The sequence below is a fragment of the Tachyglossus aculeatus genome, chromosome X1, assembly GCF_015852505.1.
Source record: "Tachyglossus aculeatus isolate mTacAcu1 chromosome X1, mTacAcu1.pri, whole genome shotgun sequence".
NCBI lineage: Eukaryota > Metazoa > Chordata > Mammalia > Monotremata > Tachyglossidae > Tachyglossus > Tachyglossus aculeatus.
The window spans coordinates 32,648,340-32,674,419 of record NC_052101.1 but is presented as its reverse complement, the minus strand read 5'-3'; the positions used below and the strand labels follow the sequence as shown (position 1 = coordinate 32,674,419).

Below are 26,080 nucleotides of genomic sequence, written 5' to 3'. Positions count from 1 at the left end.
GTGACTTTGGGCAAGTCACTTTGCTTCTCTGGGCCTCAGTTCCCTCATCTGTAAAATGGGGATTAAGACTATGAGCCCCCCGTGGGACAACCTGATCGCCTTGTAAACTCCCCAGTGCTTAGAACAGTGCTTTGCACATAGTAAGCACTTAATAAATGCCATTATTATTATTATTACTATGTCCAATATGAAACTTCTTATATAACACCCCCATCAAAAGTCTTCTCTGATTACATATCACACTCTCCAATTCTTTAAATATAGTAGAATTTCATCACCATCAAATTGTATCAAATGGCCTTTGCCATTTTACTGGGTGCCATGCAGAGTAATTTAAACAGATCCAACTTTGCAAACATTTTCTTGGCATTATGTACAATCCATACCCTTCAATAAAATTCAGGATCTCAACTACATGGGGTTCTTCAAATAACATATATGTTAGAAGCACAAAATTCTGATGTGTGGGTGAAAAATACGAAAAAAGGAAGCCAGACTGAAATTGTCACCCATTTATAAAGACTAAGGAACCAAACTTCTACAATACTCCACTTCTCAGGACCCCAGCTCCTGCTGCTCCTGCTGGGATTTCCTAATCCCAGTAAGAAATGGAAAGTGAAATTACCACATAGAAAAACTGATTACTACAGATTTGGAAGTGAAATTTCCAGGTGATTTCTATAAGCAGAAATGTGTTTGATGATAAAGAAGGAACTGTTTCCAACTAATCGTTGTAAGAGTAATCATCTTGATTGACATAGTTGATCTTGGGATGTTCCACTGGTGTTCTAGCTGCAGGGCCTCCTAAATGCCCTGTATTCAAAGAGCACTTCTGTACTCCCACCATAAAACAACTATAACCAAATCTGATCCAGAAATAAATGTCACTCAAGAACGCACATCTTCTGATGCAAGGTATGAAATGCAAGGAGAGCAGAGGCAATGTTAAGACTTTCTTTTAAGAGCCACAGCTCTCTGAAACAGGAACCAGATCACATTTTTTTTCCTTCTGTAATTCAGCTGGCCTGGAGTATTTTTTGGTATTGTTATTTTCAAGGACTAAATAAATACTTTATATGAACTAGGCATATAAAAAGGTATTTTGAACAAAATAATTAAGCTGTTACAAATCTGAAAAAGAGTCTCTTTTCCAACCAAACCGGAAAAACGTGGACCAAAAATATGAGATGCAGATTTGAATTCACAAGTACATTTATTTCAATTTACAAATTCTTTGGGGGCAGAAATCACTTCCTCCTTCACTTACCTATTACATTTGTTATTCCTGTTCATTTATTGCCCTTTGTCAGTAAGACAGTTACTAAACAAGGGAAATGATTTTCCACTTCATCAAAACCTTTTGCTGACTGATCTTAGGAAGCTGCAAGAAATAGAGATGAATTTCAGATGTTTTGCTTTTAAGGTGAATTTATGAATCTTCTACATCACCACTGATAGGAATCTCCTGGTTAAAAGTAAATCAGTAAATTTAAAGCTCCGTGCCGTATCAGTCATCATCAACAAGGCATTCACTTGTTCCTGAAAGCAGAGTTCTGAGTTGACTGAAAACTATGTAGTTCAGAGGGGATACTAAAACCACTAGCACTGCAATTAAATAATCTATAGTATTTATTGAGCTCCATCTCTCTGCTGATGGTGATTCTTCTTGGGAGAATATAAAAATCAATCAATTAGTCGTATTTATTGAGCACTTACTGTGTGCGGAGCACTGAACTAAGCGCTTGGGAGAGTACGGTATAACAATATAACAGACACATTCCCTGCCCACCACAAGCTTACAGTGTAGAGGTAGAAGATAGGATCTCTCCTCACAAGGAGATTACACTCTAATCATTTTGGGCCTTCTATCTTTGTTAATTGGAGAACCCATCATCATTAACAGCAGTAGAAAAGTAATGATTGTGGTAGTGTTTGTATCTGCAAAATATCTAGATAATTGAAACAATAGAATAATTTGGCTTGAATTATCAGGAGGTTTCAAGTGGTTGGATTTTTTAGCCTGAAATATCCTTGTACTTTGGGACTTGAGTTGGACAAATTTGCATGTGTGGATGCAGCTTAAGTGGACCAACATAGATCAATCAGCCAGTGGTGTTTGTTGAGACCCTACTGAGTGCAAAGACTGTTCTGAGTCCTTGGGATCCTGCATCTGTTCTCTGCCCTCAAGGAGCTTTCATCGCTGCCTTGTCTTAAGAGTTACTCCTATTGGTGACCCCCGGATCTTGAAGCTCTTTTATTAAGCGTCTAAAGAGTTCACGATCATCAGGATTGTCTCACAGTGCCGCATATTATTTGTTCAGCACAGGAAGTTTTTCAGCATGCTGGTCCCCAGCACATCACCCCTAAAGAATTACTCCTTATATGTGAATGCCATGATGAGCAGCAGCAGTAGCTAAAAGAAGCTGGTCCTGGAAAAATCAATGCTGATGGGATTGGCATGATCAATAATAATTATGGTATTTAAGTGCTTACTATGTGTCAAGCACTGTTCTAAGCACTGGGGTAGATTCAGGTTTATCAGGTTGGGCACAGTCCCTGTCCCCCATGGGGCTCACAGTCTTGGAGGGAGAACAGTTATTTAATCCCCATTTTTTTACAGGTGAGGAAACTGAGGCACAGAGAAGTTGTGATTTACTTAAGATCACACAGCAAACAGTTGGCAGAGCCGGGGTTAGAACTCAAGTCCTCTGACACCCTGGCCTGGCCTCTTTCCACTAGGCCATGCTGTTTCTCTACTACAATCTACTATATCTCTTTTGTGGGGGAAGCAGAGAGCAAGAAGAACAGAGAGAAACATTCCTCAACATTTAAAGCATGGTGAAACTGACAGTTAAAGTCTCTAGAAAATCACTTCACCTCAGCAGTGTTCATTTTGCCACAGATAGAAAATGTCAGTGTCACATTTGGCTGTGCCAAAAACTCAGTAACTCAATAACATCCGTGCCTTCACTTTATATATCTTTCTCTTTCAGCCTCTGAACATTGCATACAGCCACATCTACAGCTCCTACCGAAACTTCGTGGGGCCACCGCATTTCAAGACCATCTGCAGGCTCTTGGGCTACCAGGGAATTGCAGTGGTGATGGAGGAACTTCTAAAAATCGTCAAAAGCTTGGTAAGCACAGAACAGATCTAGAGTTTGACCGTTTCCAGTGGGACAACTCGGATTCCGCTATTAAGACTTCTTCTCATCTAGGCTTAAGGGAGCCTTGTTTAGACAGCAGAGAGGGGCAAAAGTACAGTACTGAGGTTGACTTGGGAGTGAGCAGTGGATGTAGAAATGAAATATGAGAGAGGTCCAATCTTTACATTCCAGGTCAACTCGGCAAGTGTATAGAGTCCTTTGGGGCACACAGACTAATGAAAAAGCAAATGGAATTTGATCAATCATTGGTATTTATTGAGTTGCTACTGTGTACCTAGCACTGTACTAAGCACTTGGTAGAGTACAACAGTGTAAGAAGACTTAATCCTTACCTTCAAGGAGCTTAGACTTTAGCAGGAGAGTCATAAACAGCATGATATACTAGTAGAAGAAGAAAAAGGAAAAATGGTTATCTAGATAAATGCTGAAATAATAGGGTGGGTAAGTCAATAACAATAAAAGTTTTCTAGACTGTGAGCCCGCTGTTGGGTAGGGACCGTCTCTATATGTTGCCAACTTGCACTTCCCAAGTGCTTAGTACAGTGTTCTGCACACAGTAAGCGCTCAATAAATACGATTGAATGAATGAAAAGTGGTCTGGGTAGTTGTGAGTGCATATGTATGTAATCAGTCCAAGAGTGCTGAGGAGATAGTTGGGAAATAGACCTGGGTTAGACCTTCCCATTAAAGAGTGGGATCCAGATTTGAAACATTTTCTTAAAATTCTAAGTGTGTGTTTTGCCCCTTTTATATCTGAAAGAAGTCCTTCCTCTGTATCTTGAGGGTATCTCAGGTGCTCTATAGTTTGAGACTCCACGACAAACAGAAAGGGAATCATTATAAGCACTTGTTGTGAGATGTCAAAGGCCTTCTGTTCCTAGAATGATTGTAATGGGTAGATTGGCAGTGGTGACATGACAAGTGAGTCCCATGACATGTCTGGGATGGGAGCATGCACTTCCCTTGCTTCTTTTAGGGGGTGGGAGAGGGCATGTGCTCTTAAGACTTAAGACTTAAGACTGATGGAGTGTTCAACTAGCTACATCTGTTTGGGAGGAAATGTTCCATGACTTGTCTTTCTTCTTTTCGTCTGCCAGCTACAGGGGACCATCCTCCAGTATGTTAAGACACTGATAGAGGTGATGCCGAAGATTTGCCGCTTGCCCCGCCATGAGTATGGCTCCCCAGGTTAGTATTGACATGGCAACTCTGTAAGAAGTGAGGAGTTTCTAACAGATGTAGCCATTTTCACGATCAATCTTTCTGGAACAATACAAATGCCCAGTGTCCCACAGACAATAGTGCGGATTGCCCAGGTAGATGAGAAGAATATCTGAGGAGGCCTGAATCACTCTTCCCACCACAGAGTCTGTCCAGGGAACCCAGATGCCAGCTCATCAGCCTGACAGACTTTTTTACTCACCCACCTAGGAGTCCCTTCCTTTACCTTGCTGACTGTCCCACCTACTCTGGAAAGCTGAGAAAAATGAAATCCTTTAGTGAGCACCTGTTTTCTGCAACTTAATCTAAGAATGGGTGACCCTTCTGGGTCAGCTTTAAGCAAGTTCACTACTAAAATAAGATCATCCAGGGACCCACAAATGATTTTCAGTTGATCCATATTAATGACAACATGATGCCTCAACTCTTGGCCCCTTGGAGTTGAGGTTAAGGTTTTGTTTTTTGTTTTCTTGGTATTTGTTAAGCTATGCGTCAAGCACTGTTCTAAACAGGCCAAACACAGTCCCTGTGCCAGGGGCTCACAGTCTAAGTAGGAGGGAGAATAGGTATTGAATCCCCATTTTACAGTTCAGGAATCTAAGGCACAGAGAAGTTAAGTTACCTGCCCAAAGTCACACAGTAGACTTGTGGCAGACATGGGATTAGAACACAGTTCCTCTGATTCCTCTGGCTCTCAGGCTCTTAATACTAGGCTATGTATCACCAATCGTATTTGTTGAGCGCTTACTGTGTGCAGAGCACTGTACTAAGCGCTTCTTCCCAGTTCAGAAGGAATGTTTGAGAGCAATGATAAATTCCAGCCTTGGATTAGGTCAGGAAATCAAGAGTTTGGTATATGGTCTTCGCTCTGCAGCAGAAACCTCAATAGCTAGGTTTGTGAAGCAGTGTGGAAAGAGCTTGGGCCTGGAAGTTAAAGGATTATTCCCAATCTGCCTCTCCATCCCTGACAATTTTCCTGCTTTCAGACGTCTCTACTTGAATGTCCTACCGACACCTCAGACTTAATAATAATAATAATGATGGCATTTATTAAGTGCTTACATGTGCAAAGCACTGTTCTAAGTGGTGGGGAGGATACAAGGTAATCAAGTTGTCCCACAGGGGGCTCACAGTCTTAATCCCCATTTTACAGATGAGGTAACTGAGGCACAGAGAAGTGAAGTGACTTGCCCACAGTCACACAGCTGACAATTGGCAGAGCTGTGAACCCATGACCTCTAACTCCAAAGCCCGTGCTCTTTCCACTGGGTCACGCTGCTTCACGCTGCTCCACTTATTAAGGTGTCCAAAACAGAACTCATCTTCCCACCTAAATCCTTTTCTTTCCTTCTGTCTTTCCCATTTCTGTAGTCACAGTTATGATCTTGTCTCAAAACCTTGGCATTATTTTTGACTTATCTCTCTCATTCAGTCCACATAACCAATATTTGTCAAATGTTGTTGGTTGTATCTTCAAAACATTGCTAAAATCTGCGCTTTCCTCTCCATCCAAACAGCTACCATGCTGAACAAAGCGCTTACCATATCGTACCTTGACACTGCATCAGCCTCCTTGCTGATCTCCCTGCCTCCTATCTCTTTCCACTTTGCTGCGTGGATCATTTTTCTAAAAAAAAAATTCAGTCCACATCTCCCTACTCCTCCAGAACCTTCAGTGGTTGCCCATCAAACGGAAACTCCTTACCATTGGCTTTAAAACACTGAGTAGTCAACTCACTCGTTTCCTCCTAAAACACAACCCACTCCCAGCCTGCACACTTCCCTCCTCTAATTCCAAAGTACTCCTTGTACCTCGATCTCATCTATCCTGCTGCCAATTCCTTGCCCATGTCTTCTTTCTGACCAGGAACTCCCTCCCCCTTCATATATGTCAGACCACCACTTCCGCACCTGCAAGGCCTTATTAAAAGCACATTACCTCCAAGAGGCCTTTCCCAATTAAACCTTCATTTCCCTGAATCCCTCTCCTTTCTGGGGTGTCTGTGCACTTGGATCTGTTCCCCTTAAGCACTTGATATTCACTGCAGCCCCACAGAACTTACATGCATATCCATATGTCTCTCCCTGTGGACTGTAAGCTCTTGTGGACAGGAACCTATCTGTACCAACTCTTTGGGTGCACAGTAAGTACTCAGTACATGTCATTGATTAATTTTTGACATGACTCTGGCAAGTGCCACACTTACCCTTTGCAGGGCTTAGGTAAGGAGTCTACCTTTTTGCTACTCAAAGGAGAAATGGGTTGATGCCAGGAATGAAGTATGTTTATTTCTTCTGTCTAGTTTCTTCACTGCCAAGCAATTTTATGGCCTCTGACCATCCAGTTGGCCCATTTCAGCTTTAGGACAGCTGGACAAAACAGCTTTTACTTTCCTAATGGTCTCTCTTCTCCACGTCCCTAGGGATCTTGGAATTTTTCCACCACCAGCTGAAGGACATCATCGAGTATGCAGAGCTGAAAACTGATGTGTTCCAGAGTCTTAGGGAAGTGGGAAACGCCATTTTGTTCTGCCTTCTTATAGAACAAGCGCTGGTAAGGCTCAGATTCTAACGTTGCCGCGAATAATGTTCATTCTGCTTCTCGAACCTCTATTTGTCTTTTTAATCTAACAATTGAGAGTATATTAGGGTGTTCTTTTCAGAAACAGAGCCTTCATTAGATTGAGCTTGGAGCCACAGAGCTGTATGACACCAAATAATGACTAAAAATGACCATCTGGCGTTCAGAGCAATCTAAGGAAATGTGGAATTAGGAATTCCTGCCAGGATCCTGTCATAAAGATCTCAGTAATTATGGACCTATTAGACTCTCAAACAGAATAATGACCAAAGTCAAGATTTACTCACTATTACAGATCGGAAAGAACACCAACAGAAAATACAAAACTGAGATTTACAGAATGATATGTAAAGCCCCTGAGATTTAAAGCTGCAAATGCGAAACTTGAATGCCTGATTACCAAAATCCACTCACCATATGCCTGGTCACTTGGGTACCGTAAAGTTTTTGCTGGGGGAAATGAAAGTAAGAAATTTCAGGCTCACATAATCCCCAGTTAGCTCAGAGTAGCATCCTTTTTATCCCAGGTTTAGCTTAAGCAGAGAGAAATACCTCTCTGTGGAATTCTTCTGCTAGCCAAGTTCCTGGGAAACACCAGGCAGGAACAGGAGTCTAAAAAATCACACCAGACTAATAGGGACTTTTTCTCCCAGCATTTCCTGTGAAGAAATTTGTAGCTCACCCAGAAGGGTGTGGAAGACTTTCACTATTAACACTGAAGCTAAACTCCTCTCAGAATGCATCAATAGGTTCTAGCAAGTGTAGGAAAATCAACCGCCTTACCTTTGGGTTTTGTGTTCATCTGGTCTTTTCCTCCCCTGTAATTGTCCGGCCTACCTTTTAGCTAGACCTGTTTGAAAGTGTTTCAAAACATACTACCTTGTGATCTAATACAGGGTAAGACTACCCTACATCCAGTGGACATAGGGGGTGGACGTTTGCATGGTGTTAGAAGGCAAAAGTTTGAGGTGGTTGAAAGGACAGGATGCAAATGTGACAGAAAAATGCATGCCCAAAGTGGTGGTGGGTTTAGTGAGGAGTGGCAAGATGCTGCAGTGAGAGACTGCCTTCTGGCCTCAATTCTTTGTTTCTTGTTTGGTTCATATTATAAGTGTCAAGGAAAAGAATGATGGAATGAATATCTGGACGTTTGAGGTGGATTATGTAGGGGATTTTCCGTATCGTCAAAGGCTGCAGACTTCTGCCCTAACTGTTGTTTCAAAAAGAACTCCACTCTAAATTGTCATCTTCTAGAGCTATGGAAAGATAGCACCCTTCACTTTTCCTACTTTCCCCTCTCTCCCTTGCTCTTCCTTCTAGTTCATATCCCAGGTATTGTTATGCTCCTGCTTCTGCATCAGTAACCACGAGTAAAGGCAGAGGGAGAAGAAGGAGCCGGAACAGGAGTCTTGCCATGCCTCAGTTTTGTTGGGGGAAGCTGTAGGGTCCTGTGTTGTGACTTGATTTCTGTGATTTCTTAACTTGCCTTAGGTAATCTGTGACATTCTTTCCCATTATTTTATTGTATCCCCAATGTCTCTGGCCGCCTTTCTGTACATCCAGTTTTGTGGGTATTTTTCTGTACTTACCAAACTTTGAGGAAATAGAAATGGATAAACTCACTGACATGTTCCCAACTTTCACACTATTCCTGGGGACATTATGACTACTGAGTAACAAGGCATACCGTGACCAGAAAGAACTAATTTCAGGGAAACTTTGTCTGCGGGGGTGGAGGTTTGGCCAGAATATTGAACACCCACCTGACAAATTACTTTAAAAACAACAGCCCACCTAGGCAATGGTGCTTTCTGCTTGAACCACTAGATGGGATCATTTGAGAGGGATCTAGCCTCATTTCCTTCAGTGAGGATAATTAGCACACTATGGACCCTGGTTCTTTTCAGCTTTTTAGTGGTGAGAAGTAGCTCAGTGGTGCACTTCAATTCTGGAAAGCAATAATCTAATCTCTGGGAGTCTTGTGTTGCTTCCCAGGTCAACCCATCTGAGTCTCAGGCCAAGTGATAAAGAGCTGTGGGAACCCAATAGTTTGTCATGATCCTCCTTATAGTACAGCCATAGGGTATCCAAGAGGTCATTCAGTACATTCTGCTCTTGGCAGGTCATTTCCCAGATCGTTCAGAAAGATCATCCTTTCAAACCTTCTCAAACCTCTTCCAGAGTTAATCACAAGGAAGGTTCTCCTTGTGTTAAACCCATCACTCTCTTTTCATTTATGTCCACTGCCTCATTTTTTTTCCTTACCTAGTTAGGCAGATCATCATTCTTATAATAGCTGCCACTGTAATCCCTTAGCCGTGTTTTCTTGTGACTAAACAACTTTTCCTCTTAGGGTGAAAGGACAAATTTCCTAATCCTTTAATATGATAAAGTTTAAAACCAATCCTATCTCTACACAATCCTTTTAAGTTGAGAGACCAAACCTGAAAAAAATTATCAGTTTTTCTTGATTTCCTAATCTGTACACTATACTAGATACATGGAAGAGTTGAAGCACAATCCCTACCCTCAAGGAGTTTAGAATCCACTGGGGGGATGCCTTGAATAGAGAGGTGAGGTTTATGCATGGAATGCCTCTTGGAGGTGTTGTTTAAGGAGGTTGAGCAGCTGCATTTGGGACAAATTAAAGCATAAGGGGGTTGAAGGAGATTATAAAGAAGGAACTGCAGAATTCAAATTGAGGAGAAAAGAAGTCGAACATAAGTGACCAGAAGAAGATTTGGGGTTTAGGCTCTGGCCTACATCAGAGCCTGAGTGTAGGTGAAGACTGATGAAAACAAAACTTGGGGTCCACATCCCCAAGATTTGGAATGAATGGGTGCTGGGACTATTATCTCATTGTATCAGGATAATACTGGAAAGCAATAGTAATGAACTGGTGTAGCACCAGCTAGCAGTTGTTATTACCAGTTCTTACTTTCCTTTGATGGGCCTGCACATTCTAGTTCCTGTGAATATTCAGATGTCACAAGCACACATTCCTCTTGTCAGACAAATTGATTTTGGGGACTCCATGCAACGAGAGCTCATCGTACTCTAGCTAGCCATCTCTTCCTGGCAATTTCAGCCAAGAGGCCTCAGAGAAAATTCTCTTATTGACAGACAGGCCTGCTGCTGTCACTCCCTCTTCTCTCCCCATTGTGGCTGCTGCTTACTGGAAAGGTTGTGAGGAGATGGGGGGACTATGACGTGAGAAGGGCAGTTTGACGCACATGATTTGGGAGAAGCAGTTCTGCCCTACTCCTCTCATCCTTTGCCGGAATCCCTTGGGCTCAATTTGGGGTCAAGAGTTGGAGTAAAGAGGAAGGGACCATTCAGGCCTTCTACAAGCCTTAAATTATTGGTTTAAGACTTTATTTTTCTGTAATTCAATCTCTGCAACTAAGATACGCCTCCAAGCCACTTTTCTGGTAGTGCAAAGGAGAGATGTTTAAATATTATGACACTCCTACAGGTCATCTCCTCTCCACTGCCTTTCAGTTGTGCTTTTTTCTTTCCTGTAATGGACTCTTGAGATGGCTAATTTTCTCTCTTCGTTATTAGCACCTCTGAATGGCCGGAGGTTCCCATGGTGAACTGAGAAGGGAAGGGCACTCAGGGCCCCAGAAAATATGAAAGGAGCCTGGGCTCTGTGAGAGCTTCTTGGTGGGAAGAGGGCACTAGAGTATCTTACCATCTCTTCCTGGCCTTTTAAGGACTTTCCTTTAGAGGGCATCAATTATGTGCCCAAAGGGCACATTTTCACCCAGGATAAAAGTATTGATCACTGCTCAGATTAAAGAGAAATGGTTTCACTTAAGATTGACCTTCCTGGGGTATGGTGGCTGAATATCACTTCTGCAGAGGTCAGTAAACTCACACCCAAAGCCAGCCTTTCAAACAGGGTTTCTAACGCCCCATATATTTCCACTTTGTCCAGTTTTCCCAGGAAGAGCTGTCCTGTATTTGAGTGACTTCTTCTGTGAGATTGGAGAGTTCAGTGGGCAGCTATTGTGTAGACATTCACAGAACTGAAATCTGGACACCCTATACTAAAGAATCTTCCAATTCTGAATCAGTGACAAAGAATGTACTTGTTCCTCTCTGACCAAATGATGCAACAGTTGGAGAGAAGCTACTTTGGAAGATGGCCCTTAGGCTTCAGAAACTTGCTGATTTGAAAATGAAAATAGAATCATAAAATAACAGAGCCAGAGAGGACCTTGAGAAGATACTTGTTCCAACCTCCAGCTGGAGGGAGCAGGAGGGCAGGGAACTAAACCATCCACAAAAGAGGGCTGTCATTTCTGTTCTTAGAGATACCCAGAGAGAGAGACTTCACCGCTCCAGTGGTAGCCTTTTACAGTGTGTGTTCTTTCTGATAATCGCGAAGTTCTTCCTTATGACTTCCAAACATCCTTTATGTCTTGATTTTTTCAGGAAATCCTTGCCTTGGCAGGCTGAGATTAGAGAATGCCCAAGAGAGTGGTCATTTGGGGCAGGGGGGAAATTAAGGAAGTGTTATTTCAGAAAAATAGCAGGCTTTCTTGACTGCTTTTCCTGAATGAATTAATTACTAATTATACCAACATAGACCAGAAGATGGCATTTTCGTATTTGAGGGGCTTCCATGTAATATGTGGCCTCGAACATACTCTTTTATTGAACATTATCATTACGACATGGCAAATAGCTATTTGCCACTGGCCTGTGAAGAGTAGCAGTGTATGTCAGAAAGGTGGTTAAAATGCTGAGGTAATATGTGTTACAACTGTGCCCTTCCTAAAGTGAGTCATGCCTTGGCTTGACTACTGCAACAGCCTCCTTTACTGATTTTTCTGCCTCCAGTTTCTCCGTTCTCCAGTCCATACTTTGCTGCCAGGATCATCTTTCTAAAATATCATTCTGTACGCAACACCGCACTCATCAAAACCTATAGTTGGCTATTCCTTTCCATCAGGTAAAAACTCCTGGCCATTGGTTTTAAGGCACTCAATCAGCTCTATCCCTCTCCTTATCTATTCCCTTCTCCTACTAGCTTGTCCGCTTTCTTTATCTCAAGCTAACCTGCTCACTGTGTCTCTGCTCTCATCCCTCCTTCTGCTGACTCACTTCCTCCCTGGAACTACGTGCCGTCTCTTCACATCCAACAGGCCACTATTCTACTCATCTTCAAAGCCTTTCTGAAATCATGTCTCCTTCAGGAGGCCTTCCCTGATTTGTCTCTTATCCCCCAACGCTGTAGTCCTCTCAGCAACTGTTACTTCAGCATTTCCTTGTCGCCTAGTCACTTGGACACTCACAAACCTATCCACTCTGCAACATTTCTATATTTTATTGCTTTCACCTACCTGTAATTTATTTTAGCATCTGTTTTCCCTGCTAGAATCTAAAACTAACTGTGGGTAGAGATCATGCTTACTAATTCTAATATGCTCTCCCAAGCACATAGTACAGTTCTCTCCGCACAGCAGGCACTCAATAAATACTTCAGCTTGCTTGAGTTCCGAAGAGTATAGAAAACGAATGGTTGGATCATTTTTTAAAAACACTCCATGACCGCCTTATTCATACATAGAGATGTGACTCTTCAGAGAAGTATCCTTGCCTAGTGAAAAGAGGTTGGACTAAGTATTGGCAAAGCTGGGTTAAAGTCCTGTATGACTTAGAGGTCATTTAAACTCTTGGAGCCTCAGTTTCCCTGTTTAAATCCTTGCTCTGATCGCAGAGATATTGTTGAGACTAAATAAGAATGGATGTAAAGAGCTTAATGTTTCTTTAAAGTAACATGATGTAGGGAATTTAGGTTATTTTAATTGTTATGAACAGAATTAGCTAATGCAAGAAAGTGAGCACTGTGTTAAGATACAGAAAACATTGATGTCCATTCGATCTGTGGAACCTCTATTGTGAATTAAATTTGATTGACTGGGAGGAAAATCCATTTAAGGGTAATGAAGCCCACAGAATGAATAAAATGTCCTTCAGTGGAATAACTCAAAATTCTGTTCCTTAGGTGAAAGTGTGTTTACTGTCTAGTTACAAAACCTGTTTATCATGTAATGCCTTTTTTAAGTATATAATGTGCAAGAGCAGCATAGCTTAGTGGAATGAGCCTGGGCTTAGCAGTCGGAGGACCTGGGTTCTAATTCCGACTCCACCACTTGTCTGTTGTGTGACCTTGGACAAGCCACTTAACTTCTCTGAGCCCCAGTTACCTCATCTGTAAAATGGGGATCAAAACTGTGAGCCCCACGTCGGACAACCTGATTACCTTATTATCTACCCCGGTGCTTAGAACAGTGCTTGGTACACAGTAAGTACTTAATAAATACCATAATTGTTATCCACTGAGTACAGTGCTGTGCACCTAGTAAGCACTCAATAAATACGATTGAATGAATGAATTAATGACAAAGAGCAATATTACGGCATCTTGATCCTTCTTAATCATCTACCAATTCTCTCTCCTTTCCAGGAGGTTTTATGAGTAATCATAGTAATAATTACTTGCTGTGTGTTAATAGCACTCTCTATTTGCAAAATGCTTTGGAGTGTATTTTCTTTATCATTCCTACCAGAGAATAGTTACTTCAGTAAACATGTAGTTACTGGTTGGGGCTGACAAGTAAAACCTTTGAGCTTTTTTTCAGGAAGGCCTTTTTTTTTGTAGATGGCATTTGTTAATCACTTACTATGTGCCAGCACTGTTCTAAGCGCTGGGGTAGGTACAAAGTAATCAGGTTGGACACAGTCTGTGTTCTCAATGGTTCTTACAGTCTTAATCCCCATTTTACAGATGAGGTGAAGTGAAGTGACTTGCCCAAAGTCACACAGCAGACAAGTGACAGAGACAGGATTAGAACCCAGGACCTTCTAACTCCCAGGCCCTAGGCCACACTGCTTCAGCAGGGCCATTTCAGAAATTGTACGTAAGAGTTTTGAAAAGCAAGAAATAAAGAAAAGATCAACTAAGAGAAATTATTGGAAATTCCAACCAGAATTTTTTTTTTAATCCTATTTTTGAGAGATGTGTTGCTAATCTCTAGACTTATTTTCAGTAAGATACATCCTCAGCCCTTGACAACTTTTTCTTTAGCACTTTATGCCGAAATCTGCCAGCGTGAAAAGCAACATCTTTGGACATACCATTCATCCATTTGATTTAAAGTCAGAGAATATTGACTCCAGATTAAAAGAGGCAAACAGACTCCAAGAACTCAGCAAATCCAAATAATAATTTTAATAATGACAATAATAGTACTTGGTAAGCACTTACTGTGTTCTAAGCACTGTTCTAAGTGCTGGCGTAGATACAAGTTAATCAAGTTTGACACAGTCCCTGTCCTACAGTGGGGTTCACACTCTTTAATCCCCACTTTACAGATGAGGTAACTGAGGCACAAAGAAGTGAAGTGACTTGCCCAAGGTCACACAGCAGACATGTGGCAGAGTCAGGGTTGGAACCCAAGACCTTCTGATTCCCAGGCCTGTGCTCTATCCACTGAGCCATGCTGCTTCCCCAAGTGAGGGAACAGTAATAATAGTACCATTTATTGAGCACCCACTGAAAGAAATGTACTCTGCTAAGCGCTTGGGAAGTACAAACCGAAGAAATGGCACAGTTCATGTGGATTAGATCCAAAAAGTAAGGAAGAAACCCAGAAGAGACCTTGTCTTCAGATGAATAATTGCAGAAATGGTTTTGTCTTGTGTGACCTTCCCCGCTGTTCACCAAGTCGTGGTTTCTTTTTTTTTTAAAAAAGGTGCAGTCGCTCTATCCATTCCAAGTTAATCCTAAAGGCTACAACCCTTCTGGGGAAAAACCACGTCTGACAACGATAGTAACAGTAATAGTGGTATTTGCTTTCTATGTGCTAAGCACAGTGTTTAACTGTTGGGATAAATATAATACAGTCAGATCAGATACAGACTGTGCTCCACACCCGGTTCACAGTCTAAGGGGGAGAGAGAACAGGTATCTCATCCCCATTTTACAAATGAGGGAACAAACACAGAGAAGTCAAGTGACTTGTCCAACATTACACATCTGGCAAAGGGTAGAGCTGGGATTAGACCCAAGGCCCATGCTACTTCTCTGACCTTGTGACAGGGAGTCGGGTGAGGAATGCGTAGCTTAACCCCATTTCCCCTGGACAGACAGACTGTCAGCATGTACAGTAAGTGCATTACAATTGAAAGCAAACCCCCATCACCCACCCAGGCATTTTTCTTACCAATCAAAAAGACACTGGCTATAGAGGCAACCAGGCTATCCAATTTTGTTAGTATGTTTGGTTTTGTTCTCTGTCTCCCCCTTTTAGACTGTGAGCCCACTGTTGGGTAGGGACTGTCTCTATATGTTGCCAACTTGTACTTCCTAAGCACTTAGTACAGTGCTCTGCACACAGTAAGCGCTCAATAAATACGATTGATTGATTGATTGATTGACTGCAGGGGCCTCCCAAGGTGTACCAGTCGGGATTCAACCTGGCATCAGTACCACAGCAACCTGGCACCACGTCCCACGACAGCCGTTCACGCTGCTTCAGTTTTAAGGCTTCAGAAGGGAGGGCAAATGGGCCTCTTTTTAATTAGAACACAGACCTAATTTCGTTTTTTTTTCCATTCCATAAACTTGGTGATTTCACAGACCACTGATTTGTAATAAATGTCTCTGGCTCCCTGGGGCCTTTCTCACAGGGTGAGAAGCAGGCAACTTCAGTCAGCCTGCTCAGTGCAGTACAGTATGGTTTTGTGGTCCAATTGTTCACAGAGAGAACCGTTTGACACAACATATGGGCCACGTGCTGTCACACCAGTATGAGGAACCCCTGGGGGCCGATGGCCAGGCACTGAAAGTTGAGTTGGCTCTAATCGTGGGCTTAGGATTTTCATTTTTTCTTTGTGACATGTGGATTAGGAGTCTGTGTTGCTTGCGGCTGATGCCGCCTGAATTTATTTCATTGGGAAAATATAGGGGCCCTCCCAGGGTTGAGTCCTTTGAATCAATGCTAATAAAGTTTGGCTGAAGAAGGGACAAACGCAATTGCTCCTTGGCTGTTTCGTCAACAGTAGCTTACTCGAAGCCCAGGGACATCAACTCTTGCTCCTGGGATCCTGAGAGTGGGGAGAGAGAGATCTTAATTTCAGCCCTTTACCCATCGCTCTCCAGCCAGTATGCTTTAACTAGCCTTGTAAGCCTGGGACATTGTGCCAAAAGTAGTGTAGCTTGCCAAAAAACTGTCAAAACCACCCTTCTTTTCTACTCCTTATAAATCTGCCCACAAGTGGCTATTTGAAGGCTGCCTGAAGCAAATGTTGGGGGGCAATCAGAATTACGGGGTTGGGACTATACATTTCTGCCATTTGAACTTGGTGAATGAGGGTACCCCAGCTTATAAAAGATTTCTCCTCTGTACATTATTATGGTTGAAACTGGGTAACTGAGGGAAGAGAAGAAACCTGCACTACTAAAATCCAAAATCTAAATATGACAAACCTGTATTTCAGGGTTTATATTATTTGAGGGAACCAGCACGTTACTACAGACAATTTAGGAGCCAACTAGGGGTTCTCAGTGAGCTGAGGCATTCATTTTGAGCTTTAGTGCAGGCCTGTTAAGATTTTGAAATGATGAGCAGTGTCATAGAGCTAGAAAAGATCTCACTCAAGTGGTCTTTTAGTTCAATCCCCTACCTCTTTCACTATTCCAGATCTTTGACTCGTGCTTGAAACGCCCCCCTCCCCCCGCTCCCCAATTTCTCCAATCTCTCATCCCTAATGACTTTGTCAATTACTTTGATAATAAAATCAAAGCTATCAAGGCCGAACTCTCCCTCATCACAGTTGATGGTACCACCGTCCTCTCCATCTCTAACACCCCATCTATTATCCTTGACTCTTCCACTCTTTTTTTTATGATACAAAAAACCAAGGTAGGTACAAGCTAAGAAGTTAAAACGGTCGATGTCCCACATGGAGCTCTTAACTTGAGATGAGATAACTGAGGCAAGATAAGTTAAGTGATTTGCCTAAGGTCACACAGCAGACAAGTGGTGGAGCTAGGATTAGAACCTAGGTCCTCTGACTCCCGGGGCCCATGCTGTTTCTTTAGGCTTCACTGCTTTCAACCCCCATATTCAGTCTGTCGACAAGTCCTGTGAGTTTTTCCTCTAGAACATTTCCGGAATCTGCATCTTCCTCTCCATCTCTCTAGACTGTAAGCTTGTTATGGGCAGGAAGTGTGTCTGCCGACTCTGTTGTATTGTACTCTCCCAAGTACTTAGTAGAGGGCTCTGCACATAGTAGGTGCTTATTAAATACGATTGATTGATTGATTGATCCAAACAGCCACCATGCAGCATGGCTTAATGTGTTCTAATCCTGGCTCTCCCACTTGTCTGCTGTGTGGCCTTGGGCAAGTCACGTGACTTCTCTGTGCTTCAGTCACCTCATCTGCAGAATGGGGATTGAGACTGTGAGCCCCACATGGGGCAGGGACTGTGTCCAACTCTGTTTGTATCCATCCCAGTGCTTAGTACAGTGCTTAGCACAGAGTAAGCACTTAATAAATACCATAATTATTATTATTATTACTTGTCATCACAGCTTAACTATTGCATCAGCTTCCCCATCAGTCTGTGTCTAGTTTTTCCCTTTTTCAGTCCATGCTTTACTTTACTGCCCAAATCATCTTAATAAAAAGTCACTCCGTACACTCCTCATAAACCACCAGTAGTTGTCTGTTCCTTTCTGCATCAAGCTGAGACTCTTGAGCATCGTCATATGGCACTCAGTCAGCTCTCTCCTTTCTGTTTATCAATGATTCTTTCTACCGGTCAGGCACTTCATTCCTCTCAAGCACTTCTCCCACTCACTGTGCACTGCACTCATCTCTTCCACGCCTCAACTGACAGACCATAGCTCTCCCAACTTCAGACCTCTCCTGATGTCACATCAGTTCCAGGAAGTCTTTCCCGATTTATTTCTAATAGCCTAGCCTATCCCCTTTTGCACATCCCACGTAAGCATTTACTAAGCACTAGTTAAGTATTTACTATGTATCAAACACTGTTCTAAGGATTGGGTTAGATACAAATTTATCAGTCTCTGTCCCACATAGGGCTCACTAAGTATGTATGTTTATGCTCTATTACTTCCTCCTATCTGTAATTTATTTTATATTGTAAGCTCTTTTCATCTAATTCCGTTGCACTCTCCCAAGTACAGTGCTCTGTGCTCAGGCACAGATTGGTCTTTCCTAAAGTCCTTTAGGGATGTAAACTTCACAGTTTGATCATTGTGGCTTTGATAACCCCTTTACCATGTTTTATCACCCTGTTTGTTGATAAATTATGCCCTTGTCCTCCGTCTTTTAGCCAGCAGCTCTCATTTGGGCCTGCTGAGATTATTAGGCAGTAGACTAATTCATAGAGCGGCAGGGAGCTATAACTGTGCCCAGAAGCCCCGCTTCTGTCCTTAGGCATTCTTGGGATGTGGCCAGGCTGAGGGAGTAAAGTGGAACCAGCATTGGTTTTCTGAGGGATGGGGGATTTGGATACTGATCCTGAGTAGAGTAGTTGACTGCCTCCAACAGGCTCACATTCCAAGGCCATTGTTCTCCAAACTGTGTGTCACCACTACTTCTGGAAAACAGTTCTAGTATAGAGAATCTGAGTGGATCTTTTTAAAAAGAAAAGTTAAAAAGTGACAACCTTAATGGTAATAATAACATTGCAAAATTTCCCCCAAAAGGCCGCAAGATATAAGCAAACTTATACAAATTCAGACATAATCCTGCCACCAATTCCCCATTCCGTATTTTCCATTGTGGCATTCTGGAGAATCCCAGCATAAGCCACTTTCTTAAGCTAATTTTACCAGCTAGAATATCCCTCATTTGTCATCAGGGTCTCTCTCCCCCCATATGCCCTTTGAAACTCAACATCACAATGATAATAATAATAAAAAGAAGAATAAGAATAATAAGAATAATGGTATTTGTTAAGTGCTTACTATGTGCCAGGCACTTTACTAAGCGGCGGGGTAGATAAAAGTTAATCAACTCAGACAGAGCACCTGTCCTACATTGTCCAAGGTCACACAGCAGACAAGTGGCAGAGCCAGAATTAGAACCCAGATCCTCTGACTCCCAGGCCTGTTCTCTTTCCATTAGGCCACACTGCTTCTACAATAAAGATCTCAAGGCCCTTCCCCAGTTTATGATCCTCAGGAAGTAAATGATTTCCTAATTCCAGACCAGAAGTTCAGCTCATATTTTCTTTGGAGCTTGGGACTGAGGAAATTCCTACTGCCAAAAGAAACGAGAACAGACCGGTTCCATTCATCTGGCCCTTTTGAGTAGATTGAAATGGCTTCCGTTTCATCTAAAGTTAGATTATGTTTTCAAACTGGGCATTTGGTAGGAAAAGGAGCTTGCCGTGCTGCAAATGAAAGTCAGAGGTGAGGGGCAGAAACCAATCTATTTCAGCATTTACCCAACTCTTTGAGCCCAAAATATTGCCAAAAAACCAGTCAGTTGATGATAAGAAAGAACTTCATAGCAGCAATGATTGGATCAGCCTGGGGTTGGGATCATCCCTAGGGAAGTTTCAAAAGAAGTCCTCTTTCTCCTCTGTCTTTGTTCTTCATGGTTCTCCAAAGTCACAGCACCAGATTTGAGGGCAGAGCTCCTACCCTTAAAATGGCATCTTCTTCCCTTCCATATCTTTCTAGGATGCCCCTACCTCTGAGAATTGAGTAGATGGGCCTTGGAAACCAAAGTGGAAAGACATGGGTTTTTTGGTTTGTTTTTCCCTGCCTCAGGACCAAAAATAATGTATAAAATTACAGGACTTAAAGCTGACCAGTATGAATCAGACTTAATACTGTGACCTATAAATTATTTGAAGTGGGAAAGTAAGAGAGAAATATTATTATTAATTTAGAAAAGAAAGCTTATTCCAGCCTCTATCCTAGTGACCTTTCCACTCTGAAAAGTCAGATTTCTATTCATGTTTCTTACACTAGGCGCCAGTTCCCTTTACATGCCCCCTTTCCCCAAGGCAACTGTTCTCTATTCAGTGGGAAAGCTTTCAGAAATGATATTTTCCTTCTAATTTTCCAAACAATTTTTCCAATAGAGAAAATAGTGTTCTGGATACCCGCAAAGGACATTTTAAAATTGCATGGCAATTTACTTGGCCTTTGCCCAACAGGAAGACCTCCTGATTTCAGGGCAGAAATGCCAGTTCCACCCATCTGGAAAGACCACGGTTCAGGCCAGATTTACCCTGGGCAGGGATAAGAATGTTTTCCCGCACAATTTTCAGCCTAATGTCATCTAGAGACTTGGAAGCTACAAAAAGGAGAATTGTTCTTTTCCCTCCTATTCAGGCTCACGCAGAGCAGAAACTCAATTAGCAGCCCAATTGCGGCAGAGTCTAAAAATCCCCGTCTCCAATGCTTTCAGTGGTTCTACAAATTAGCAACTCCGAGTCCCTGTTAAATCTTAGGTCAACATCCTGCAGGGATCTCGCTTGTTTGCACAAGCTTGGCTCAGCATTTAGCGCATAATTTCATGTTGGATTAATAAACCTCCCAAAAATACACTCAGGGAACATCTGAAATGGGGAATCAAGCAGATTAGGGTCTTGGGGTGGGGAGAGGGGACAAAACCTGAGACAGCAGAGGGAATGGAAACAGGGTCTTTGGGTATTTTTTTTTTTTGAAATGGCATTTATTAGGGGCTTACAATGTGCCAAGCACTGTACTGGAGTAGAAACAAGCTAATCAGGTTGGACACAGCCCATGTCCCATGTGGGGCTCACAGTCTTAATCCCTGTTTCACAGATGAGGTAATTGAAGCATAGAGAAGTTGAGTGACTTGTCCAAGGCCATACAGCAGACAGCTGCAGCGTGGCTCAGTGGCAAGAGCCCAGGCTTGGGAATTAGGTTGTGGGTTCTAATCCTGCCTCTGCCACTTGTCAGCTGTGTGACTTTGGGCAAGTCACTTCACTTCTCTGGGCCTCAGTTCCCTCATCTGGAAAATGGAGGTGAAGACTGTGAGCCCCATGTGGGATAACCTCATTACCTTGTACCCCCCCACCCACCCCCAGCACTTAGAACAGTGCTTGGCACATAGTAAATGCATAACAAATACCAACATCATTATTATTATTATTATTACTATTTGTATTATCTGGCAGAGCTGGGATTAAAACCCAGGTCCTTCTCACTTCCAGGCCTGTGCCATTCCACTAGGCCATTCTGATTATGGGGCCGTAGGGAAAGAGACCCGCACTTCTTGAAAGACATACACATAAGTTTGGGGGTCCAGGTGAATAGGGTTGGGGCTTCTCATCTGGGATTCCCACCTTAAAAGCCAGTACAAGTTTCTCCTTGGGACTCTGGTTGTACCCACAGCTAGGTTATACTATCTGTTTGATGTCACCCTGTACATTTCTACTTCTTAACCTGAGGCTTTGCTGAGGACCGAGTAAGTGTAGCAAGAAGGGCCATCTGGGTGTGGGGCCCTGTACTAAACGATTGGGAGAATATAGTATAAAAGAATTGGTAAACATGATCCCTGCCCTTAGGGAGCTTACAATCTACAAGCCAGAAAGGGGCAGTGGTCTGGAAGTTGCCCTGGACTTGCATTCTTTCTGGACTTCTGCACAAAGTAGTAGTTTGTGAAGATTTTAAAGTGAGAAGATGCAAGTAGTAAGTTTAATTGCTTGCATGTTTTAAGATGATGTCACATCCAATAGACAATTACTTTCCTCACCTTCAAAGCTTTATTTAAGGCACATCTCCTCCAAGAGGTCTTCCCTGACTAAGACCTCATTTCCTCTTTTCCCAGTCCCTTTTGAGTTGCCCTGACTTGTTCCCTTTGTTCACCACCTCTCCACAAGCCCCACAGCACTTCTGTACATATCCATAATTTATTTATATTAATACCTGTCTTTCCCTCTAGAATGTAAGCTCATTATGGGCAGGAAATATGTCTGTTATATTGTGTTGTATTCTTCCAAGAACTTAGTACAGTGCCCTGCTCACAGGAAGTGCTCAATAAGTACTCTTGATTGATTGATGGTGAGATCTTCTCCACATGTGAATGCTAAGACCAATATGTGATCCACAATCTATGAAAATTTGTTCAGTTCTACATACAATTCTACCTTTTAACTTTCTGACTGTACCTCACTACAGTATCCTACTTCCAACCCATTGCTCACACTTTTGCCCTAGCATCAAACTTCCTCCTTTATAAAACTTGTCAAATCATTTCCTTTCCTTTTCACTTTCAAAGTCCTCCAAAAACCCTCCTCCACATTAAAGAATATTTGCCTAATTAGTTCTCCAACCTCCTTGGTCCTATCATCCATCAAGCCACTGTGTATATATGTTTATTCATATGTTTATTTAATTTTCACTTCTCTATCATTTGTATCTGTGCTCTTACCCATTTGTCTGTTGTATGTCTACAGACTCCCCCGCATTAGATTGCACACTCCTTTTCCACTTCTCTAGTGGAAAGAGAATGGTACTGGGAGTCAGGAGACCTGGGTTCTAATCCCAGCTCCACCACTGGCCTGCTGTGTGATCTTGGGCAAGTCACTTAACTTCTGTGGGCCTCAGTTTCCACTTCTGTAAATGGGATAGCATGTCTGCATCTCCCCCACTCTTAGACTGTGAGCCCCCTGTGAGGCAGGGACTGTGTCTGATATGATTATCTTGTTCCCTACCCCAGTGCTTAACACAATGCTTGGCACAGAAGTGCTTAATAAATGGCTTCATTATTATTATTAATATGTTCCCTGGAGCATAGAAACATGCTGTGAATAGCGTGTGTTGAATAAACGCTATTGATGATAATAATGACTTTTTCCCTCTCCCCTCCCACTATGACCAGAATTGTTCTGCTATCAGTGGTTCTATTACATTACATACATGAGCATACTCTGCTCTTGGTCTGGTGTCTCCTCATCCTTGGTCTATTGTTGAACTATCTGGGTTACTGTGGCAAAAATCCTTGTCAGCCTGTCAACTGGCAAGGTACGTCCCCTCTCTGGAGGGAACAACGTCAGTGCTTGCAGGGAAAACTTGGAACCAGGGCATAAATCATTATCCAGGTCCTCAGCTGACTCCTTAGTCTCTATAACTAGGATCACTGATGAAGGAAGTGAGCTGAAATGAGATTTTCCAGAATTCTGCTTCAATTTCATAGGGTTGATGCAGTGAAGCACACTAGTAATGAACCCTACAGGGCAGGAATCTCCATTGCTGCTTCTTCAGCCTAAAATCATGGCCATGCTCTTGGCCAAGGGGAATGAATCAGTGAAGTTCTGGGACCAGTGGAGTACTTATCTATTTTAAAATAATGTTCTTTCTCTTCTTTCCCCTCCATTTCTTCTCCCACCCTGTCCTTAAAGTCCCAGGAAGAAGTTTGTGATTTGCTCCATGCAGCTCCATTCCAAAACATATTGCCCCGAGTATACATCAAAGGTAAGCATCACATTGGGGGTATATTAATCTGAGCTTAGGGATCAAAATTGTAATAAAAGGATTCCCTATAGTCCTGTATTTTCTACTATTATATAGACTCGTAGAAAGAGTGTTAGTAAGGGTAGTGTTAGTGGCCCCTAACTAGGGGTGGTTAGAATCTGGTTACAGGACAGATTCCAGGATTAGCTGGCTAGTGAATTCTCTTCATGCCCAGACACTATTAAACCACATGAAAGTGGCCTCTGGAAGTACATGGACAGAGTCTGTGCCACAAGAAATAGGATCTACTTAGTCCTAAATCCTTATTCACTGGGCAGTGCATTTCTAGATAGCTCTCTAGAAGTAGCATATCCTACTGGAAAGAACATGGAAATGGGAGTCAGAGGACCTGGATTCTAATCCCAGCTCTGCCACATGTCCACTTTGTGACCTTGGGCAAGTCATTGAATTTCTTTGTGCCTCAGTTACATTATCTGGAAAATGGGGATTAAATCCTACTCTCTCCTACTTAGTCTGTGAGCCCTTTGTGGGACAGGGACTGTGTCCAAACTGATTAACATATCTATCCCAGTGCTTAGAACAGTGCTTGGCACATAGCAAGTGCTTAACAAACTACTATTATTACTCTGTAAGCACCAGAGCAGTAGCAAAGAATCATTCAATCAAATGGTACTATTATTGAAATAGTATTATTATAGTATTAATTATTATTATTGAGTGCTTATTATTATAGTAATATAGTATTAATATTGAGAGCTTACAGCATGCAGAGCACTGTACTAAGCACTCCCACTGTTGGGTAGGGACTGTCTCTATATGTTGCCAATTTGTACTTCCCAAGCGCTTAGTACAGTGCTCTGCACATAGTAAGCGCTCAATAAATACGATTGATGATGAAAGTACAATTCAACAAAGTCGGTAGTTGTGATTCTTGCCCACAAGGAGCTTACAGTCTACAGGGGGAGAGACATGAAGGAAAGAGAGGCTATTCTGAAAAGTCCTTCATCTTCATACCTGAGTCTCATGTACCTGTTGCTGATTATTTGACAGAAGGGGAACGCTTAGAAGTCCGGATGAAGCGTCTGGAAGCAAAGTACGCCCCTCTTCACCTAGTCCCTTTAATAGAGAGACTGGGAACACCTCAGGTAAGATCCCAAATTAAGGTGATGGGGCTCCCAACACCTCTCAATGGGGGACAAAATAGTCTGCAGCTCTAGTTTCAAATCTATTTTCAGAAACGTAATTCCTTTCTCTTCAGCTTCTGATAAGGCCAGAAGAACCTCATTTCCACCATAGTGGGCCGGGACTACAATTTTAGAAAGCTAAACAGGTAGAATGAATTGCATTTGTGGGGCAGGAGATTGGTGCATCTGCTATTAGAAACCCACCCAGAGTCCAAAAGATCTGGGCAGCTGGCACTTGGGATTCCCTATGAGCTGTAAGGAACTATGGGATTGAATCTCACATTTTACCGTGTGCCAATTCACAAGAAATAAGGGCAGGAAGGAAAAAGGAGGAAAACTCAAATCCCACTCTAGGAAACAATCAGGGCAGAGTGGTAGGAGGTAGAGAGAGGCTAGGAGGCTGTTTGTGAATTTTGGTTAGGCTGCCATTAATTTAAATATTTGAAAATTGACTTATTTGATTAAAAATCTGTGGATTGCTCAGGCTCTGTCCCTGTAGAGTTAGCATCAAGCTTTAGGGAAGAGATTGGGCAGAAGTTGGAAAACTAGGTCATTAGTGTGTTTAGAATAATTCAGGTCTTGGATGTCTCTGCCCAAAGTTCCCTTTGAAGTTTGTTGTTTAGATTGGACTTAGGAGCCAGCAGGAGTGGAAATCATATACACAGACAGAACTTTGTCCTCCCTGTTCCAAAACCAACCTAAATATTTGGGGCAATGTTCCAGAATCCTTCTTAGCTACTTCACCCCAAGGCACTTAGCCTAGCTGCTGCCAACATTGTGAGATGTTGTGACTGTAAGTGCTGATTATCACTTGGGCTTTGACATAGGAAACTATATGAAGTGTTTGGGGTGTTGAGGGTGTGGGGGAGGATTTAAATTCCCTAGTGATGGAATTTGAACCTCCAAAGTGATTTTCTTTTAGGAAGTAATTCCCAATATAGCCACAGGTAAACTTACCTATCTGCCTTAAGATACCTTTCTTTTCCTTTGTAGCCTTTGTCTTTCACTGATTACTCATTTACTCCTCACTTCTTATCCCCACTAAGCTATTTCCCTTTTAATGTCAAATTTAAATTGGTGTCTACTAAATGTCAATGTATTTTGGGTTTCTTTTTATTCAGGTGACTGAGGAGTTAGTGTGTAACTTCCAGAGAAGTGGTATAAAACTCAATCATTATCAGATCCTCCTTCTGTACTTCAACATATGAATATGTTTAGAGAACCAATTCAGAGCCAGGGGCAAATCACATCCAATCAATCAGTGCTGATGCTTAAGGGACCCGGGATTTTAGGAGGGCCCCTTAATTTTGAGTACTTAATAGGGAATCCCAAACTTAATTTTGAGTATGGAGTCAAATTTGGGGCAGGGTATCAGGCAAGGAGGAGGAGTTGGAGGAGGAAAGAGAAGAACAGTAAAA

At 42.3% G+C, this 26,080-nt stretch overlaps 1 protein-coding gene across 2 annotated transcripts in view; it reads left to right on the top strand.

Moving 5' to 3' along the window:
- CYFIP2 (cytoplasmic FMR1 interacting protein 2) overlaps positions 1 to 26,080 on the top strand; it is a 95,663-nt gene that overhangs the window by 66,036 nt on the left and 3,547 nt on the right. For both annotated transcript variants that reach the window (XM_038772329.1, XM_038772330.1), the window contains exons 24-28: positions 2,994 to 3,137; positions 4,265 to 4,355; positions 6,812 to 6,942; positions 23,406 to 23,478; positions 24,529 to 24,623. In XM_038772329.1, the coding sequence (XP_038628257.1) occupies positions 2,994 to 3,137; positions 4,265 to 4,355; positions 6,812 to 6,942; positions 23,406 to 23,478; positions 24,529 to 24,623 (534 nt within the window). The remainder of the gene's footprint in view (positions 1 to 2,993; positions 3,138 to 4,264; positions 4,356 to 6,811; positions 6,943 to 23,405; positions 23,479 to 24,528; positions 24,624 to 26,080) is intronic.